This window comes from Callithrix jacchus, chromosome X (genome assembly GCF_049354715.1).
Source record: "Callithrix jacchus isolate 240 chromosome X, calJac240_pri, whole genome shotgun sequence".
Taxonomy (NCBI): Eukaryota; Metazoa; Chordata; class Mammalia; order Primates; family Cebidae; genus Callithrix; species Callithrix jacchus.
Window position 1 is genome coordinate 81,754,764 of NC_133524.1, and position 17,413 is coordinate 81,772,176.

Below are 17,413 nucleotides of genomic sequence, written 5' to 3' on the forward strand. Positions count from 1 at the left end.
ATCACTAAAAGAGATCAGAAGGATGAGTTTTAACATATGTAAATTATACTTTCATCTTAAAAATGAAAAAGCTATAAGTCCTATATTTATTAAATTTAATGAAAATATTGAGCATAATTAGAAAATCAGTTTTGAGAGGACCTTAAATGTTAATGATGATTATTTTATTGTAAACAAGCAATATAGAGCTTATAGCTTTTTTTTTTAAGATGAAAGTATAATTTACATATGTTAAAACTCATCTGATGAGTTTGTGCCCTTTATAGAGACATGGATGAACTTGGAAACCATCATTCTCAGCAAACTGACACAAGAACAGAAAATCAAACACCGCATGTTCTCACTCATAGGCGGGTGTTGAGCAATGAGAATACTTGGACACAAAGAGGGGAGTATCACACACTGGGGTCTGTTGGGGGGCTACAGGAGGGATAGTGGGAAGGAGGGAAGGGGAGGGATAACGTGGGGAGAAATGTCAGTTATAGGTGATGGGGGGATGGTGGCAACAAACCACCTTGCCATGAATATACCTACGCAACAATCTTGCACGATCTGCGCATGTACCCCAGAATCCAAAGTACAATTTTTAAGAAATCACATATCCTTAGATAATAGCTTAATGTATTTTAACTTTGTTTAATTTTTGCAAATCTTTTCACTGTGCTAGTATGTACTTTCTCTGTATACTGAAACTTGTAAACTCTGCACATTCCATTTACAAAAGTAAATGTAATTAACATATAGTCTTTGAGGACAGTTCAGCTGAATATAATATAGCTTGTAGAGAAGAAAACTGGTTCCTTTGGCCATTCCAGAGAGAAGGCGGGAGAGAAAATAATTTTCCTATTCTTCTGTTACCTTTCAGACATTTATGCCAATCCACAGAGTTCCTTTGCCATACTATTTCTGACTAAACTGTTATTTAACAACTATAATTTGCTCAGCAATCAACTGACCAAAATTGTACAAATATAAAACTAGCTATAAGATTAGAGAATCCATTTGTTATACAGTGGTTTTTCCTAATCACTAATTTGAAAACAAAATGTAGAATTCAACTATATAATGGAAGGGTTATTTGGGGGGGTACATTTGAGGGCCAGCGTTTCACATCTTTGTAATCTTAAGTGCCCGTTTTATAAGACTTTAAACTTTAAAAGCACACTCAGAATACAATATTTTGATGAGTATTTACTATAAATAAAAATAATCTCAGTGATTAATTTGCAAGTAACTATAAAAACCACATAGAATTACTTTCTCAAGTACACATTTTTTTCTTACTCAGCTCAAGTACTATGTTATTTACATTTCTAACTACTGTACATTTTTCTTCTCCTCTCTTTATAGAAGTTACTTCTAAATTATGTCTCTCAGATAACACATTATAGGCTGGGCACAGTGGCTCACACCTGTTACCCCAGCACTTTGGGAAGCCATGGCAGGAAAACTGCTTGAGGCCAGGAGTTCAAGACCAGCCTGGGGAATATAGCAAGACTCCGTCTCCACACATACACACACACACAAAATAGCTGGGTGTGGTGGCATGTTTCTGAAGTCCCAGGTACCCTGAAGGCTGGAGTGGGAGGATGGCTTGAGCCCAGGAGTTCAAGGCTGTAATAAGCTGTGATCATGCCACTGCCCTCCAGCCTGGGTGACAGAGTAAGACTCTGTCTCTTAGAAAAGTAAAATTTTAAAAATGCAACAGATTATAGCAATCACAGTTCAAATAAATTCTGTATTCAAGGTATACTTTTTAATAGGATGTTATGATTAAATATTTTTTTCTAAATAGACAAGTCATATTATAAATATTACAAAGGTATTTTTATATAGGCTATAGGAGGAATTTTATATAGACTATGGGAAGGATGAAGGATTTCAGAAAAAAATTAAGTCTTATAATAATCTATAATATGAATAATGTAAATAATATATTAGCAAGGAAGTAGATATTTGGGGATATCCACTCTCATTCTACTGATCTGCTGTAACAATGATAATCTCAGAATGAAGCCAATCAGACCCAAAGCACAGTTATAACAGGAACCTTTCTATAGCCCATTGTAATTTCAGAGTTGCCTGTCATTCCAGATATTAGGCCCATTCCTTATGTATGGAGAATTTTTAAAGTACATAGGTTAAAAAAAAAAAGTATTGCCATTCTCCTGCAATTATTGTTGGAAAACAGAATGCTAGCAAAGACCCTCCCTAGGTGAGACATTCCAAAATCACAGGAGCCTTTACACAGCCCCCTGGTATCAATGGCAAATTGCAATCAATCTGGTATTTTTTACTGTAGTATTCAAAATGGAAGCAAAGAAGGAAATAGAGACATACAAGAGGGAGGAAAGATACACAGGAGGTTAAGAAAGAAAGCAAAGACAAATTAAAGAGAAAGAGAGATAAAGAATACAAATTGAAAGAAACGTTGTAAAAGAACCCTTAAACCAACGTATGCCTAGTGTTCCACTACTGGAACACTATTTATATCCTACTGCTCAAGGTCATCATCAAAGTCTGATTGCAAAAATTCAAAAAATTGCAGCCTTAGGCATAAATGGGTTAAAATACTTGCTGTGAATGGTCATACTTTAACCAACCTCATTGGAATACTGACAGAGTAAACCCATAAATGTACTACTCATTATATAATCTTGAATTAGGTTATAATCATAAAACTGTAAATTATCTAATATTCATTATTGTATATATTCTTTAAAAGAAATGTTCGTGTCATTGTAGGAAAAATAAATTGAATTGTAAAAAAAGAAAATTATAAATCACATTTCTTCCTGTTACATGCTTTGTGTCTTTTGCTTATAAATTAATATTGATCCTACCTATTCTTCCCTCCTCAGACAGTTTAAGTCTCTAAAATCTATCAAAAGCAGAATTAAAATGAGAATACTAAATACAAATCAACTTGGCATCATTATTTACCTAATTAACCTTAATGTTGCAGAGAGAGAAAAGTCAGTTTTTTTCTACTCTTTTTCCCACCTCCCTGTCTCACCTCTGACAAAAGAGGTATAATTTATTAAGCAAAAATGAAAAGAAGAATTAATTTTTAATTATCTTTTAAATTGCTATAAAATAAAAATTTATATATTATATAAAAATCTCAAAACTCTACTGTTCCCTACTGTTATTTTCCTTTTCTTTTCCTCTTTAAATATCTTCAAACCCACATCATTTCTTTTGTACATGCAAAAGAGAATCAGGTTATGAATCCATAAGAGTCACTAAACTTTATTTGAACTTTTTCATATTTATGCCAACTTTTGAGGTAACAGTTTGATACTTTATTTTTGCATTGATGCAGTATACACAAGAATTTAAAGCAACTTACCTTTAAACTGTATCTATTTAAAATTATCAGTAAAGACCACATCTTCATTTTACCTCTGTTCTAATATTCAAATAACAAAATACGGAATTGACAACCTATTGAAAACACATTTTGAGATTGGCTTACTTAGCACAATGCCCTTGAGATCCATCCAAGTCGTTGGATGTCTCAACAGGTCTTCCCTTCCTTTTTACTCCTGAGTAGTATGCCATCACAAGGAGTCTGATAGTTTGTATTTATCCATTCACCTTTTGAAGGATATTTGGGTAATTTCCAGTCTTGGGCTATCACAAATAGAGTTGCTATGAACATTCATATATAGGCTTTCATATATAGGTTTTTATTTTTCTAGGATAAATGCTCAGGAGTGTGACTACTGTATGATTCTATTTCTATATCACTCTCAAAATAACAAAATTATAGAGATGTAGAACATATAAGTGGTTGCCAGGAGTTAGGGAAGGTGGAGGGAAGGTTGCCACTATATTTCAAACGTGATGACTATGTGTGATACATTTTTCTGTCTAGACTCAAACTAAGAGGATGTATTGTTACCTAGAAAGCTAAATGTCATTTCTTAATAAGTGTATCTAATTTATAATTTTTTCATATTACAATTAGAACATACTGAGAGCATCTAACCATTAAATAAAATTTAATTCACCAAACAGATAATAAATGGCAAATCAAATTCAGAAAGATAAAAAAAAAAGGTTTAGACAAATTTGTATTAAAATAATAAAAATTAATCAAGTGGCTAAGGATATAATAAGAAAATCTGCCTACCTGTTAATTTGATATGTCCTATTTCATCAAGCAAAATGCTGTAAATCAAAATTCACATTCAACAAGATGGAATAAAATATTTTACATAAAACATTTACATAAAAATCATAAAACTAAGATTGGTCAGTATTTAATATATTATTTTTTAAATGATTAACTTAAAGTCAATGTATGTCTTACAAAGATTACTTTTTACAAAGAAATTTCATACAATTCATATAGAATTCCCTATAATATTTAAAAGACCTAACAGAGTACAACAAAAAGTAGTTCCAGAAACATGGACAACATGAATACAAAAGAATAATGCAGCTTTACTTTTCTGGCTTCAGGTCTCTATAAACAATTCCTAATTGGTGCAGATGATCCAAAGCAAGGGCCAGTTCTGCAAGGTAGAATTTCACATCTTCCTCTGTAAATAGAACCTAGAACAAAATAGTGATCTATCATTTCATCTTTCTTTCAATATTCAGCATATTCAAAAACACTTCGTTAAAAATGAGTAGACAGACAAATCTAGGAAAATAAGAAGATAATAAGCATAGTGAATTCTTATTTGACTGGCAGAATTATTAGCAATACCAAAGAAATAAGATTTCTACATAGATGAAACTAAACTCTTTGCATGTGTACCTTCAATATTAACCACTTTAATGTAAATCTTTCTAAAACATTATATTGTTTGTGTATCTTCTCACACTAAATGCACAGCACAAGATTCACCCTTTTTAAAGCGACTCAGTGTCATAACATCAATATTAATTTTAGTATTTTGCTGTAATACAGTAACACCCTTGGGAGATTTAAAATATAGAAGGTATTTTGTTTTAGCACTGGTAATTCCACTATTTCTACCATTCTCTCTTTTGCTGGCTACTATCATTTCTCAGAACTTTCAATATTAGAGGCTCTACAAAACCAAAGCTTTTACTACACTGACAGAAGCTTTTTAATTAGTAACTCTTATCTTACACATAATTCTGAACTCATCTCTAACCTAAGGAGTGGATCCAAGCCTCTTCTGTTAGTAATGTATATGAGTGTAATGGCACTGTATTACTTAATCTTTTGTGACTGGAAATAGGGCTGCAATGATGAAGTGAAGAGTAAAGAACTTGAAAACAGCATTGGCAGTGTAATGTAAGAAGTGTCTCTTAGTCCCCTGGGCTTCAGTTTCTAAATCTGTAAAATAGGACAATATCTGCTGTATATACCTAACAAGGTTGTCATAGGAAACAAATCAATTTATGTGGAAAAAAAGCTTTGTAAACTTTAAAATACTAAATATATATATATATATATATATATATATATAACCATGAGGTATTAATATTATAGGTTTACATATAAATTAATTCACAGTGATATTCATTTACATATAGAATTGGACACTAATCAACCATTAGATATAATTTTTAAGGTTTAGCAAGAACTCCAGATTGGCAAAATCAAATATTTTTCTAAAAATGGGTGATTTTCATAAAGAAACATCTGGGTTAAGAAGGCTCAAAATTGCATACACTACATGTCATAATAGCTTACAACCTTCTTGTCCACTTACAATTATGGCCACTGCATTTCACAATGTAGATCCAGGTTACTAACAAAATTGCAGAGAATGAGTAGTTAATAACTTCTGATATGCCAACTACTTTTTTAAATGATCAATAGAAAAACAAAGATTGTTCATTATCTAAGTTTTGGGAGCATTAATTTGAATATTATAACAGTGAAAGTATAAAAACATCACTTTAACTTGACTTTTTATTAAGAATAAAAACAATAGTTGCCTATTCAACATCTAAACAAGGACAGAAATGTTCTCTGAAAGTCAATACATAAGAAAACCCTAAATAAAAACTATTTAAAACTAAATTAGGAAAAAAAACTTTGCCTAGGTTACAGTTAATGGCAAGTCTATCACATTGTCATGAAGTTGTTTTGGTGGAAAGCCTAATGATAGATGCAAATAATACCTTACTAAGTAGCAATTATGTGCTAGGCACTGTACAATCATTATGTTATTATATCTTCCAAACTCTATGAGGTAGGTATTAGGAACATCTTGCAAATGGAGAAAGAAACTCAGAGTAATTAAGCAACTTGCCCAAAATAACACAGCTCGTAAGAAGGAGGCCTAAGACACAAACTCAGGGATACTTGTCTGTGAGAATGAACTCTTCCCCAGAAGCCACTTCTGCCACATGCTATGCTGCAATGATTGCTTTTCTAAAAAAAATTTTAGGTTCACTACCAATAATGCTTTCCAACCCACTAATCATCCTACTCATAAACTCCCCCACAAAATGAATATTATCCTAAACTCCAGCACTCTTGATTTAAGCACTTTTAATATTTTGCCATATGTTTTTAAAATTATTTATGCACATCTACATGTGAATGTGTCTATGAATGTGCGTTTTAATACAACTGAAATCATGTTACTATATAAGTACTATTTAGTGGCCTCCTTTATTCCCAGTTAATATTATATCATAAGCATTTTTCTATGTCTGTAAAAGTTATTTATAAAGTTTTCAATAGCTGTACAATATTACCATAACAATTCACCATAATTTACCTAAACATTCCCCTTCTTGGCATTTAGGTTATTTCCAGATTTTCATTATTTTAAATAATTCTACAATATGCATGCATATGTACATCTTACTGATATTTATGATTATTTCTTCAAAATGGATTAAGAAATTTTTAAAAAAAGGAAATACTGGGTTAAGGAGCATAAATAGTCAAGGATTCCTGACATACACAACAAAAATATTTTCCTAAAAGGTTGTAGTAATTTCCACTCCCATCAGCAGTTTATAAAAGCATTTGTCTTACCACATCCTTGATAGTATGGAATATGCCCTGAAAAAAGCCTTTTCAAATTTGATGTGTGAAAATGGCATCATTTTTTAAATTTAAGTTTTGATTTTTAGGCTGAACATTGTTTTTCATGTTTAGTAGTCTATTTTCTTGTGAATTATCAGTAATGTTTGTGGCTATTTTCTATTACTGTTTTGTCAATTGGTACAAGTCAGTTAAATATTAAAAATGTCAGTTTTCCATCATATTAGCTGCAAATATTTATCCAATTTTCTGCTAGTTTTTGATGTTCAGTAATCCTTAATTTTACATAGTCAAATGTATAGATCATTTATGCATTATTTTCCTTCATTATCTTAATGTTTAAAGAGATATTTTCCATCCAATGGTCAACAAAATATTTAGTTGCATTTCATTTTAGGGTAACTTTTTTTCCAGATTTAGCTCTTTTATGTAAGCACAATTTTATTTTTGTATGTGGTAGAGATGGCATTTTAAAACGAATTTTTGAAATATTTAAGCGATTTCTCAAATACGGTTTACAGAACAATCTGTTTGCCACAATTTGTGATTCTTCCTTTATCATAATGATACATAGTAAGTCATATATAACAGGATATTTTGGGGCTATACAGTATTTCCCCAATCTTGTGTTGATACTATAATGTTTTGTTTATGCATGCTTTATAAATTTTTAAACAAGAGGATTCAGGGAGGCCAATATGTAAGGATCACTCAAGCCCAGGAGATTGAGACCAGCCTGGGCAACATAGTAAGACCCCATCTCTACTGAAAAAAAAATGACCGGGTATAGTGGGGCATGCTTCTGTAGTTCCAGCTACTCTGGAGCCTGAGGCATGAAGATCACTTGAGCCTGGGAGGTTGAGCCTGCAATAAGTCAAGATAGTGCCACTGTACTCCAGCCTGGTGACAGAGCAAGATACTGCCTCAAAAACAAACAAAAAAATGTTATTTCTTTGCATGTATTTACTTTTCAAAGCAAACCATAAAATAATTCTGTCAACTTCAAAGAAACAAAAATCCCTATCTCAGCTTTATTTGGAATTTTGTTAAGCCAATACATTAATTTTAGAAGAATTGACAGCTTTACGATAATCAGCCACACATTCTACTACATTTTCTTAATATAAGCAAAATAGAGCATGGCTTAAGAATTATGTTTATCTGTGTATTTCTGTGTGTGTGTGTGTGTGTGTGTGTGTGTACGTGTATGTACATTTTGAGGAAGGAAAATCTCAGTAGGTATCTTTCCCTTTAAAATACAAATGACATACAGTATAAGATTCTTTAACACATACAACAATGTACTTTAAAAGTCTTTTTCTAAGGCATAAAAACATGTCCTCATTTTGGATTATTTAACATTTTTTGTACACACAAGTGAAGTATAACCAACAAATATCTAATTATTAAAAGCCATCTGCAGAAGTAACCATTGAATCATTTTGTAAAAGACTGCTCAATCAATGTACTAATTTATTATCTTTTGGGTAATGCATTCAAAATGCTTGCTCTTACCTAATATTCCAGACTTAGGAATCAAAACTTACTGACTGCATCTCTGTGCTAGTATGGGTTTAGATAGTCCCACATCGAGAATGGAGGTCTGAAGAGTTTAAAAGAAAATGAGAAATGACTACAAGAATTTCTCAAACATATTCGTGACACTTCTAAAATCTAATGCAAGAAATCATGAATAATGGAGCCTTATTATACTGTGGTCCTTCTATGCCTTGGTACCAGTTTTTAACAAGGTCCTTTAAAGATCCTCCTTAGAAGGGGTCCTAGAAAATCCCTATCACATACTGGATTATGTTCTATAGTGAATAATATACCAATAACACACTCTATGCTCATGCATCACACATTCTACACTGGAAATTGACAGATATAAGCCAGACATCTTAGCCACTTAAGCACTGCCTAGCATACCAGAAACACACTGTTCCTTTATCACAGCAAGTTTCAGAGCTCTGGAAATCAACAGTAGCTCCCCCACACTCTACATTGTCAATTCTGGAAGTGAGACATTGAACTACTCCCACCCAAATAAAATGCTACTCCCAGATTACTAAAGACAAAATGAAGCAGACAAAGACAGGACTTAATCTCAGGCCTGAAAAATCTAAATCACAGGACACAACATATGAAATGATACTTTTCAAGACACTGGACATCAGGCAACAAAGGACAATGAATACTGAGAGGCAGGGAACAGATGACATTTGCCCCACAACTGCCCTAGCCTACTACCTGGAAAGAGTTTCCAAGAGGTAGTACAGTGAGGGCTAAGTCAGGTGGAGCCTCAAAGACTTCCTGAATAGATAAGCCAGAACAGAGAGACTCAGAGAAGGAGACAAAATTCACAGGATCAAGTACTAGATAAGAGAAAATTGTACAAAGAGAACTCTGTGGATATGCAGACAGTCTCCTTCAAGTATTCAGCAGAGAAATACTCAGCACATGTGAGTGAGGATATTACCCTAAACCAGGAAAAGAAGGAAGGGTAGGAGAAACCAATCCATGAACTCAAAATGGGTCAGGAATAGTTCCTGTTGCCTTCAGCCAGAGCAGAAAATTTCATAATTCATAGGACAGCAGATAAAGTAATCAGAAAGATTTTGCTGCAGTAGTAGGACAAAATTAACCCTGGACTGAAAGCTGTGTTGATCCAATCTAATAAACTTTAAAAAATAAGACCTATAAGGACCAAACTAGTTTTATATCTCAGAACAAAGTTCAATAATAGTTCCATAAATACAAAAATGTTCATCACCTTAACAAGGTAAATGTCACAATGTCTGCCTTCCAATAAAAAATTGTCAATTATGGGCTGGGCACAGAGGCTCATGCCTGTAATTCCAGCATTTTGGGAGGCTGAGGTGGGCAGGTCACCTGAGATCAGGAGTGTGAGACCAGCCTGGCCAACATAGTAAAAGCCCATCTCTACCAAAAACACAAGAATTAGCTGGGCTGGTTGTGCACCTGTAGTCCCAGCTACTCAGGAGGTTGAGGCAAGAGAATCACTTGAACCCAGGGGCAGAGGTTGCAGTGAGCTGAGATCACGCCACTGCACTCATGCTGGGGCAACAGACTGAGACTCCTTCTTAGATAGATAGATAGATAGATAGACAGACAGATAGCAATAGAGATGATGATAGAGATAGATAGAGATAGAGATAGAAATAGAGATAGAGATAGAGATAGAGATAGAGATAGAGATAGAGACAAGGATAGAGTCAATTATGGATCTGAGGAGACTACCCAAGCTCAAAACCAGGAAAAGAAAAACCTTAGAAGAAAATCCCACTTATCTCACAAAGGACTGAGATAGGTCCTATTCCCAAAAGTGAGAGTAAAAAGCTTCATGATTCAAAGAATATTTGTTAGAGTACTAAGAAAGGACATGCTTCAATACTGGGAATAAATTAATCCTAAACTAAATACTTCCCTGGTCCTACCTGACAAAGCTTAAAAGCAAGACTCAAAAAGATCAAAGTGCTTATAAGAAAATCAACAGTATCCTGGAAAAAAGCTAAATACTATTTATGTGAAAATAAAAGTATCTAGCATGTAAGAAAATTAAATCCATAATGCCGACTATCCAGTAAAAATGACTACACAAGTATAATGCCATTGAAGTACAAAACAAGGCACAGAGAATATTTAAACAAATGAGTATGGCTGTGTTCCAATAAAACTATATTTACAAAGAAAAGTACTAACCAAATTTAGCCTGAAGACCATAGTTTATTGACCTCTGAGTTAAAACTCATACTACAAATCCTAAGGCAACAATTAAATTACACAACAACGTGTTATAGATAATATTTACAAGCCAACAGCAGAAATAAAAATAAATTTAAAACAGAAATAATTAAAAAGAAGCCAGGAAAAGAAGAAAGACAAAAAAAGAACAAATGGGACCAAAAAAAAAAAAACCAACTAGCATAGCAAGATGGTAGATCTAAATACAACTATATAAATAATCATATTAAATGTAACAGGTCTAACATTGCAATAAAAAGACACAGATTCTCAGCTTGGACAAAAATCAAAGAAACTATGCTTCCTTAAGTACCATACATTTAATATAAAGACACAAATAGGCTAAAGTTAAAATATGAAAAAAGATATACCAAACTAACAGTCCTTTTTTTTTAAATGTACTTTAGGTTCTGGGGTGCATGTGCAGATCACGCAGGATTGTTGCATAGGTACATACATGGCAACGTGGTTTGCTGCCTCCATTCCCCTGTCACCTATATCTGGCATTTCTCCCCATGTTATCCCTCCCCAACCTCCCTACCCCATGCTGTCCCTCCCCTAGTCCCCCCCAACAGACCTCAGTATGGGATGTTCCCCTCCCTGTGTCTATGTGTTCTCATTGTTCAACATTCGCCTATGAGTGAGAAGATGCGGTGTTTGATTTTCTGTTCTTGTATCAATTTACTGAGAATGGTGATTTCCAGATTCATCCATGTCCCTACCAAGGACATGAACTCATTGTGTTTTATGGCTGCATAGTGTTCCATGGTGTATACGTGTTACATTTTCCTTGTCCAGTCTATCACCAATGGGCATTTGGGTTGGTTCCAGGTCCTTGCTATTATAAACAGTGCTGTAATGAACATGCATGTGCATGTAGGAGTGACCATATTAATATCAAACTAGATTTTGAAGAAAAGAACATTACCAGGGAAAAAGTCAGTGAGGTTATCTCATAATGATGAAGGAGTAAAGTCATCAAGAGGGAATAATAACCCTAAAGGTTTATGTACCTAATAACAGAACTTTGAAATACATGAAACAAAACTGACAGAAATTAAAGAAGAAATATAAAAATTCATAATTAAAGTAAAAGCTGTAAATACCTGTCTGTCTCAAAAATGTATAGGATAGGCAGAAAATCCAGAACAAAAATAGAGGCAATTTAATATCACTATCAAACAACTTAATCTAGTCCACATTTATAGAAACTTCCACCACCCCAAAATAGCAGAATACACATTCTTCTCAAGTGGGCATGGAATATTTACCAAGATAAACCATATTATGAAGCATAAAACAAGTATAAGTAAGTTAAAAAGAATTAAAGTCATATAAAGTATGCTTTATGGCCATAATGACATTAGAGTAGAAATCAATATTAGAAAGATATGTGAAAGAATTCCCAAATATTTGTAAATTAAGCATACTTCTAAATACCCAATGGATCAAAGAAATAAAAAGAAAATTACAAGATACACTGAACTGAGAGAAATTTAAAATGACACAGATCAAAACTTGTGGGATGACTCTAAAGCAGTATTCAGAGGGGAATTTATAATACTAAACACCTACATTATTAGAAAAGAAGAAAGGTCTCCAATCAACAAATTTAGTTCCCATCTTAAAAACCAGAAGAAGAAAAGCTAATAAAACACAAGTAGGAAAAAAGATTGAAGTACAAAACAATGTAATAAAAAACAGAAGTAGAATAGAGAAAAATTAATAAAACCAAAAGCTGTTTCTTTGATAGTAACAAAATTGATAAATCTCTAGTGAGGCTAGGCAGAACAAAAAGAGAGAAAGCATGAATTATCAACATCAAAAATGAGAGCAGTGACATCACTGACAATTCTACAACTATAAAAAGAATGATAAGGAAATATTATGAACAACTTCATGCCAATAAACTTGATAACTTTGATGGAATAAACAAATTCCTTAAAAGACACAAGTTAGCAAAGTTCACACAAAAAGAAATAGCATAAGTCTATTATATAAATTGATTTTGTAGTTAAACACTTTACTATAAGAAAAACTTCAGGGAGAGAGGAGAAGATGGAGCTATAGGAGCAACTCAGGATTGCAGCTCCCAGTGAAAGTGCAGAGGGTGAGTGGACGCCACATTTCCAGATGGATCTTTATTGCCCACTGACCAGGAGATTCCCAGATGTAGGAGCCCCACGGGCCACCAGTGCAGCTGTTTCGGCCGGCGCCGCAGCACAGTGGCACTCCGTACAAAATACACTGGTCTGATTGCCCTGTTAAACCGGCAATTTGAGATTTGGAAAGGCAGATTAGCACATTCATCTGATTAAACGGGACTTAAACAGTAAGCCAGGCCAGGAGATTCCCAGGCAGTGACATTGTTTCAGCTGGACCAGTGGGTTGCTTCATGGGAAATCACACAGAACCCAGTGCCCTTTCAGCAGGCGACTGAAACACCTGGGAGAGAGTCAACCATTCAACTTAAAAATAAAAGGGCTCTGAGGCAGGGAGCCAGGTGATCAGACTCGGCAGGTCCCACCCCCACAAAAACAAACAAAACAGCAACTGGAAATGCTCGGGGTTGAGAGTTTCACAGCAAGCACAGCTAAACCCAGGATGATGCAGCTCTGTGAGGGAGGGGCATCCGCCAATACTGAGGCACTCCACCCCTACAGAGGTACTCGGCCATTGCTGATGCAGCCTACCATTGCTGAAGCAACCTGCCATTGCCGAAGCAACCTGCCATAACAGAGAGAGTCCGCCATTACAGAGGTGCGCAACCATCGCCACGGCAGTACTAACCACACCCATATAAACAGGACTACAGGGAATTACACATGGTAGCAGGGCGGAGCCCATGGCAGCAGGGCAGAGCCCAGAGTAGCTCAGCACAGCCTCGGCAGGCAGGCAGTGACTACACTGCAACCTTGCTGGGCAGGACAGTGCAACAGATACATATAAATAAAGCCTGAACTCCCCAGGACAGAGCACCTGAGGAAAAGAAGGGGCTTTATGGGTTCTGCTGCAGTAGACTTAAACGTACCTGCCTAGCAGCCCTGAATGAACAATGGAGCTCACTGCTCAGCACTTGAACTCCAGTAAAGTACAGACTGTCTCCTCAAGCAGCTCCCTAACTCCCATATATTTAAAGAGTCACCTCACAAAGGACTCATCAGACTGACATTTGGCAGGCATCATTCTCAGACAAAGATAGCAGAAGAAGAAACTGGTAGCAACCCTCACGGTTCTGCAGCTGCTACAAGTGTTCCCCAGGCAAGCAGGGCCTGGAGTGGACCTCAGCAGTTGTACAGCAGAGGGGCTAGACTGTTAGAAGGAAAACTAAGAAACATAAATACTTCATCTTCAACAATCTGGACGTCCACTCAGAGACGCAATCAGAAAGTCAGCAACTACTGAGACGACAGGTGGAAAAATCCACAAAGATGGGAAGAAACCAGCAAAAAAAGGAGGAAAACACCCAAAACTGGGACACCTCACCTCCGACAAGGGACCAGAATTCCTCACCAGCAAGGGAACAAAGCTGGACGGAGAATGAGTGTGATGAAATGACAGAATCAGACTGCAGAAGGTGGGTAATGAGAAACTTCCGTGGGCTAAAAGAACACATTGAAACTCAATGCAAAGAAACTAAGAACCTTAAAAAAGAATTGAGGAAATGATAACAAGAATGGACACCTTATAGAGGAACGTGAGTGAATTGATGGAGCTGAAAAACACAACACGAGAAATTCGTGAAGCATATACAAGTCTCAAAGGGCGAATTGACCAAGCAGGAGAAAGCATATCAGAGGTCGAAGATCAACTCAATGAAATAAAACGAGAAGGCAAGATTAGAGAAAAAAGCACAAAAAGGAATGAACAAAGTCTCCAAGAAATGTGGGACTTTGTGAAGAGACCTAATCTACGTTTGATAGGTGTACCTGAAGGTGACGAAGAGAATGAATCCAAGCTGGAAAATACTCTTCAGGATATTATCCAGGAAAATTTCCCCCACCTAGCAAGGCAGGCCACTATTCAAGTCCAGGAAATACAGAGAACACCACAAAGATATTCCACAAGTAGAGCAACCCCAAGGCACATAATCGTCAGATTCACCAGAATTGAAATGAAGGAGAAAATGCTAGGGCAGCCGGAGAGAAAGGTCAGGTCACCCACAAAGGGAAGCCCATCAGACTCACAGCAGATCTCTTGGCAGAAAACCTACAAGCCAGAAGAGAGTGGGGGCCAATATTCAACATCCTTAAAGAAAAGGACTTTCAACTCAGAATTTCATATCCAGCCAAACTCAGCTGCATAAGTGAAGGAAAAATAAAATCCTTTGCAAACAAGCAAGTACTCAGAGATTTTGTCACCACCAGGCCTGCTTTACAAGAGCTCCTGAAAGAGGCTCTACACATAGAAAGGAACCAGTACCAGCCATTCCAAAAACATAGCAAATGCTAAAGAGCATCAACATAATGAAGAATCTGCATCAACTAACGGGCAAAACAGCCAGCTAGCATCAAAATGGCAGTATCAAATTCACAAATAACAATATTAACCCTAAATGTAAATGGACTAAATGCACCAATCAAAAGACACAGACAGGCAAATTGGATAAAAAGCCAAAACCCATCATTGTGTTGTATCCAGGAAACCCATATCACATGCAAGGATACACAAAGGCTCAAAATAAAGGGGTGGAGGAAGATTTACCAAGCAAATGGAGAGCAAAAAAAAAAAAGAGGAGTTGCAATTCTCGTCTCTGATAAAATAGAATTTAAAGCAACAAAGATCAAAAGAGACAATGAAGGACATAATATAATGGTATAAGGATCGATACAACAAGAAGAGCTAACGATCCTAAATATATATGATCCCAATACAGGAGCACCCAGATATATAAGGCAAGTTCTTAATGACTTACAAAGAGACATAGACTCCCACAAAATAATAGTGAGAGACTTTAACACTCCACTGTCAATACTGGACAGATCGACCAGACAGAAAATTAACAAGGATATCCGAGACTTGAACTCAGACCTGGAACAAGCAAACCTGATAGACATTTACAGAACTCTCCACCCCAAATCCACAGAATATATTCTTCTCAGCAGCACATCACACCTACTCTAAAATTGACTACATAATTAGAAGTAAATCACTCCTCAGTTAATGCAAAACAATTGAAATCATAACAAACAATCTCTCAGACCACAGTGCAATCAAGTTAGAACTCAGAATTCAGAAACTAACTCAGAACCGCACAGCTTCATGGGAAATAAACAACTGGCTCTTGAATGTTGACTGGATAAACAATTCGACGAGACACACAAAGAAGAACTGCTACGATTCCTTCTGAAACTATTCCAAATAATTCAAAGAGAGGGAATCCTTCCAAAATCATTTTATGAGACCAATATCATCCTGATACCAAAACCCAGCAGAGACTCAACAAGAAAAAAAAACTTCATGCCAATATCCATGATGAACATAGATGCAAAAATCTTCAATAAAATACTGGCAAGCTGATAACAACAGCACATCAAAAAGCTTATCCACCATGATGAAGTAGGATTCATCCCAGGGATGCAAGGCTGGTTCAACATATGCAAGTCTATACATGTAATTCACCACATAAACAGAACCAAAAACAAAAACCACATGATTATCTCAATTGAGGCAGAGAAGGCCTTTGACAAAATTTAACAGCCATTTATGCTAAAAACCCTCAATAACCTCGTTATTGATTAAATGTATCTCAAAATAATAAAAGCTATTTATGACAAACCAACAGCCAATATCATACTGAATGGGCAAAAACTGGAAGCATTCCCTTTGAAATCCGGCACTAGACAAGGATGCCCTCTCTCGCCACTCCTATTCAATATAGTACTGGAAGTTCTAGCCAGAGCAATCAGGCAAGAAAAAGAAATAAAGGGTATTCAAATAGGAAAGGAGGAAGCCAAATAGTCTCTACTTGCAGACGACATGATAGTATATCTAGAAGACCTCATCGTCTCCGCCCAAAAACTCCTGAAACTGGTAAGCAACTTCAGCGAAGGCTCAGGATACAAAATCAATGTGCAAAAATCACAAGCATTCCTATACACCAATAACAGACTTAAAGAGAGCCAAATCAAGAATGAACTGCCTTTCACAATTGCAACAAAGAGAATAAAATACATAGAAATACAACTAACAAGGAACGTAAAGGACCTCTTCAAGGAAAACTACAAACCACTGCTCAATGAAATAAGAGAGGACACAAACAGATGGAGAAACATTCAGTGTTCATGGTTAGGAAGAATCAATATCGTGAAAATTGCTATACTGCCCAAAGTAATTTACAGAATCAATGCTATCCCCATCAAGCTACTATTGACACTCTTCACAGAACTGGAAAAAACCACCATGAACTTCATATGGAACCAAAAGAGAGCCCGCATAGCCAAGTCAATTCTAAGCAAAAAGAACACAGCGGGGGGCATCACACTACCGGATTTCAAACTATACTACAAGGCTACAGTAATCAAAACAGCATGGTACTGGTACCAAAACAGACATATAGACCAATGGAACAGAACAGAGGCATCGGAGGCAACACAACATATCTACTACCATACAATCTTTGATAAACCTGACAAAAGGAAGGGGGAAAGGATTCCC

The 17,413-nt window shown here is 35.6% G+C and overlaps 1 protein-coding gene across 9 annotated transcripts in view; it reads right to left on the bottom strand.

Annotated features, from left to right (window-relative positions):
• RPS6KA6 (ribosomal protein S6 kinase A6) overlaps nt 1–17,413 on the bottom strand; it is a 132,888-nt gene that overhangs the window by 67,274 nt on the left and 48,201 nt on the right. For all 9 annotated transcript variants that reach the window (XM_078363086.1, XM_078363085.1, XM_078363083.1 and 6 more), the window contains 2 exons: nt 4,457–4,563; nt 4,139–4,176 (listed from right to left, as the gene is read on the bottom strand). In XM_078363086.1, coding sequence (XP_078219212.1) covers nt 4,139–4,176; nt 4,457–4,563 — 145 coding nt within the window. The remainder of the gene's footprint in view (nt 1–4,138; nt 4,177–4,456; nt 4,564–17,413) is intronic.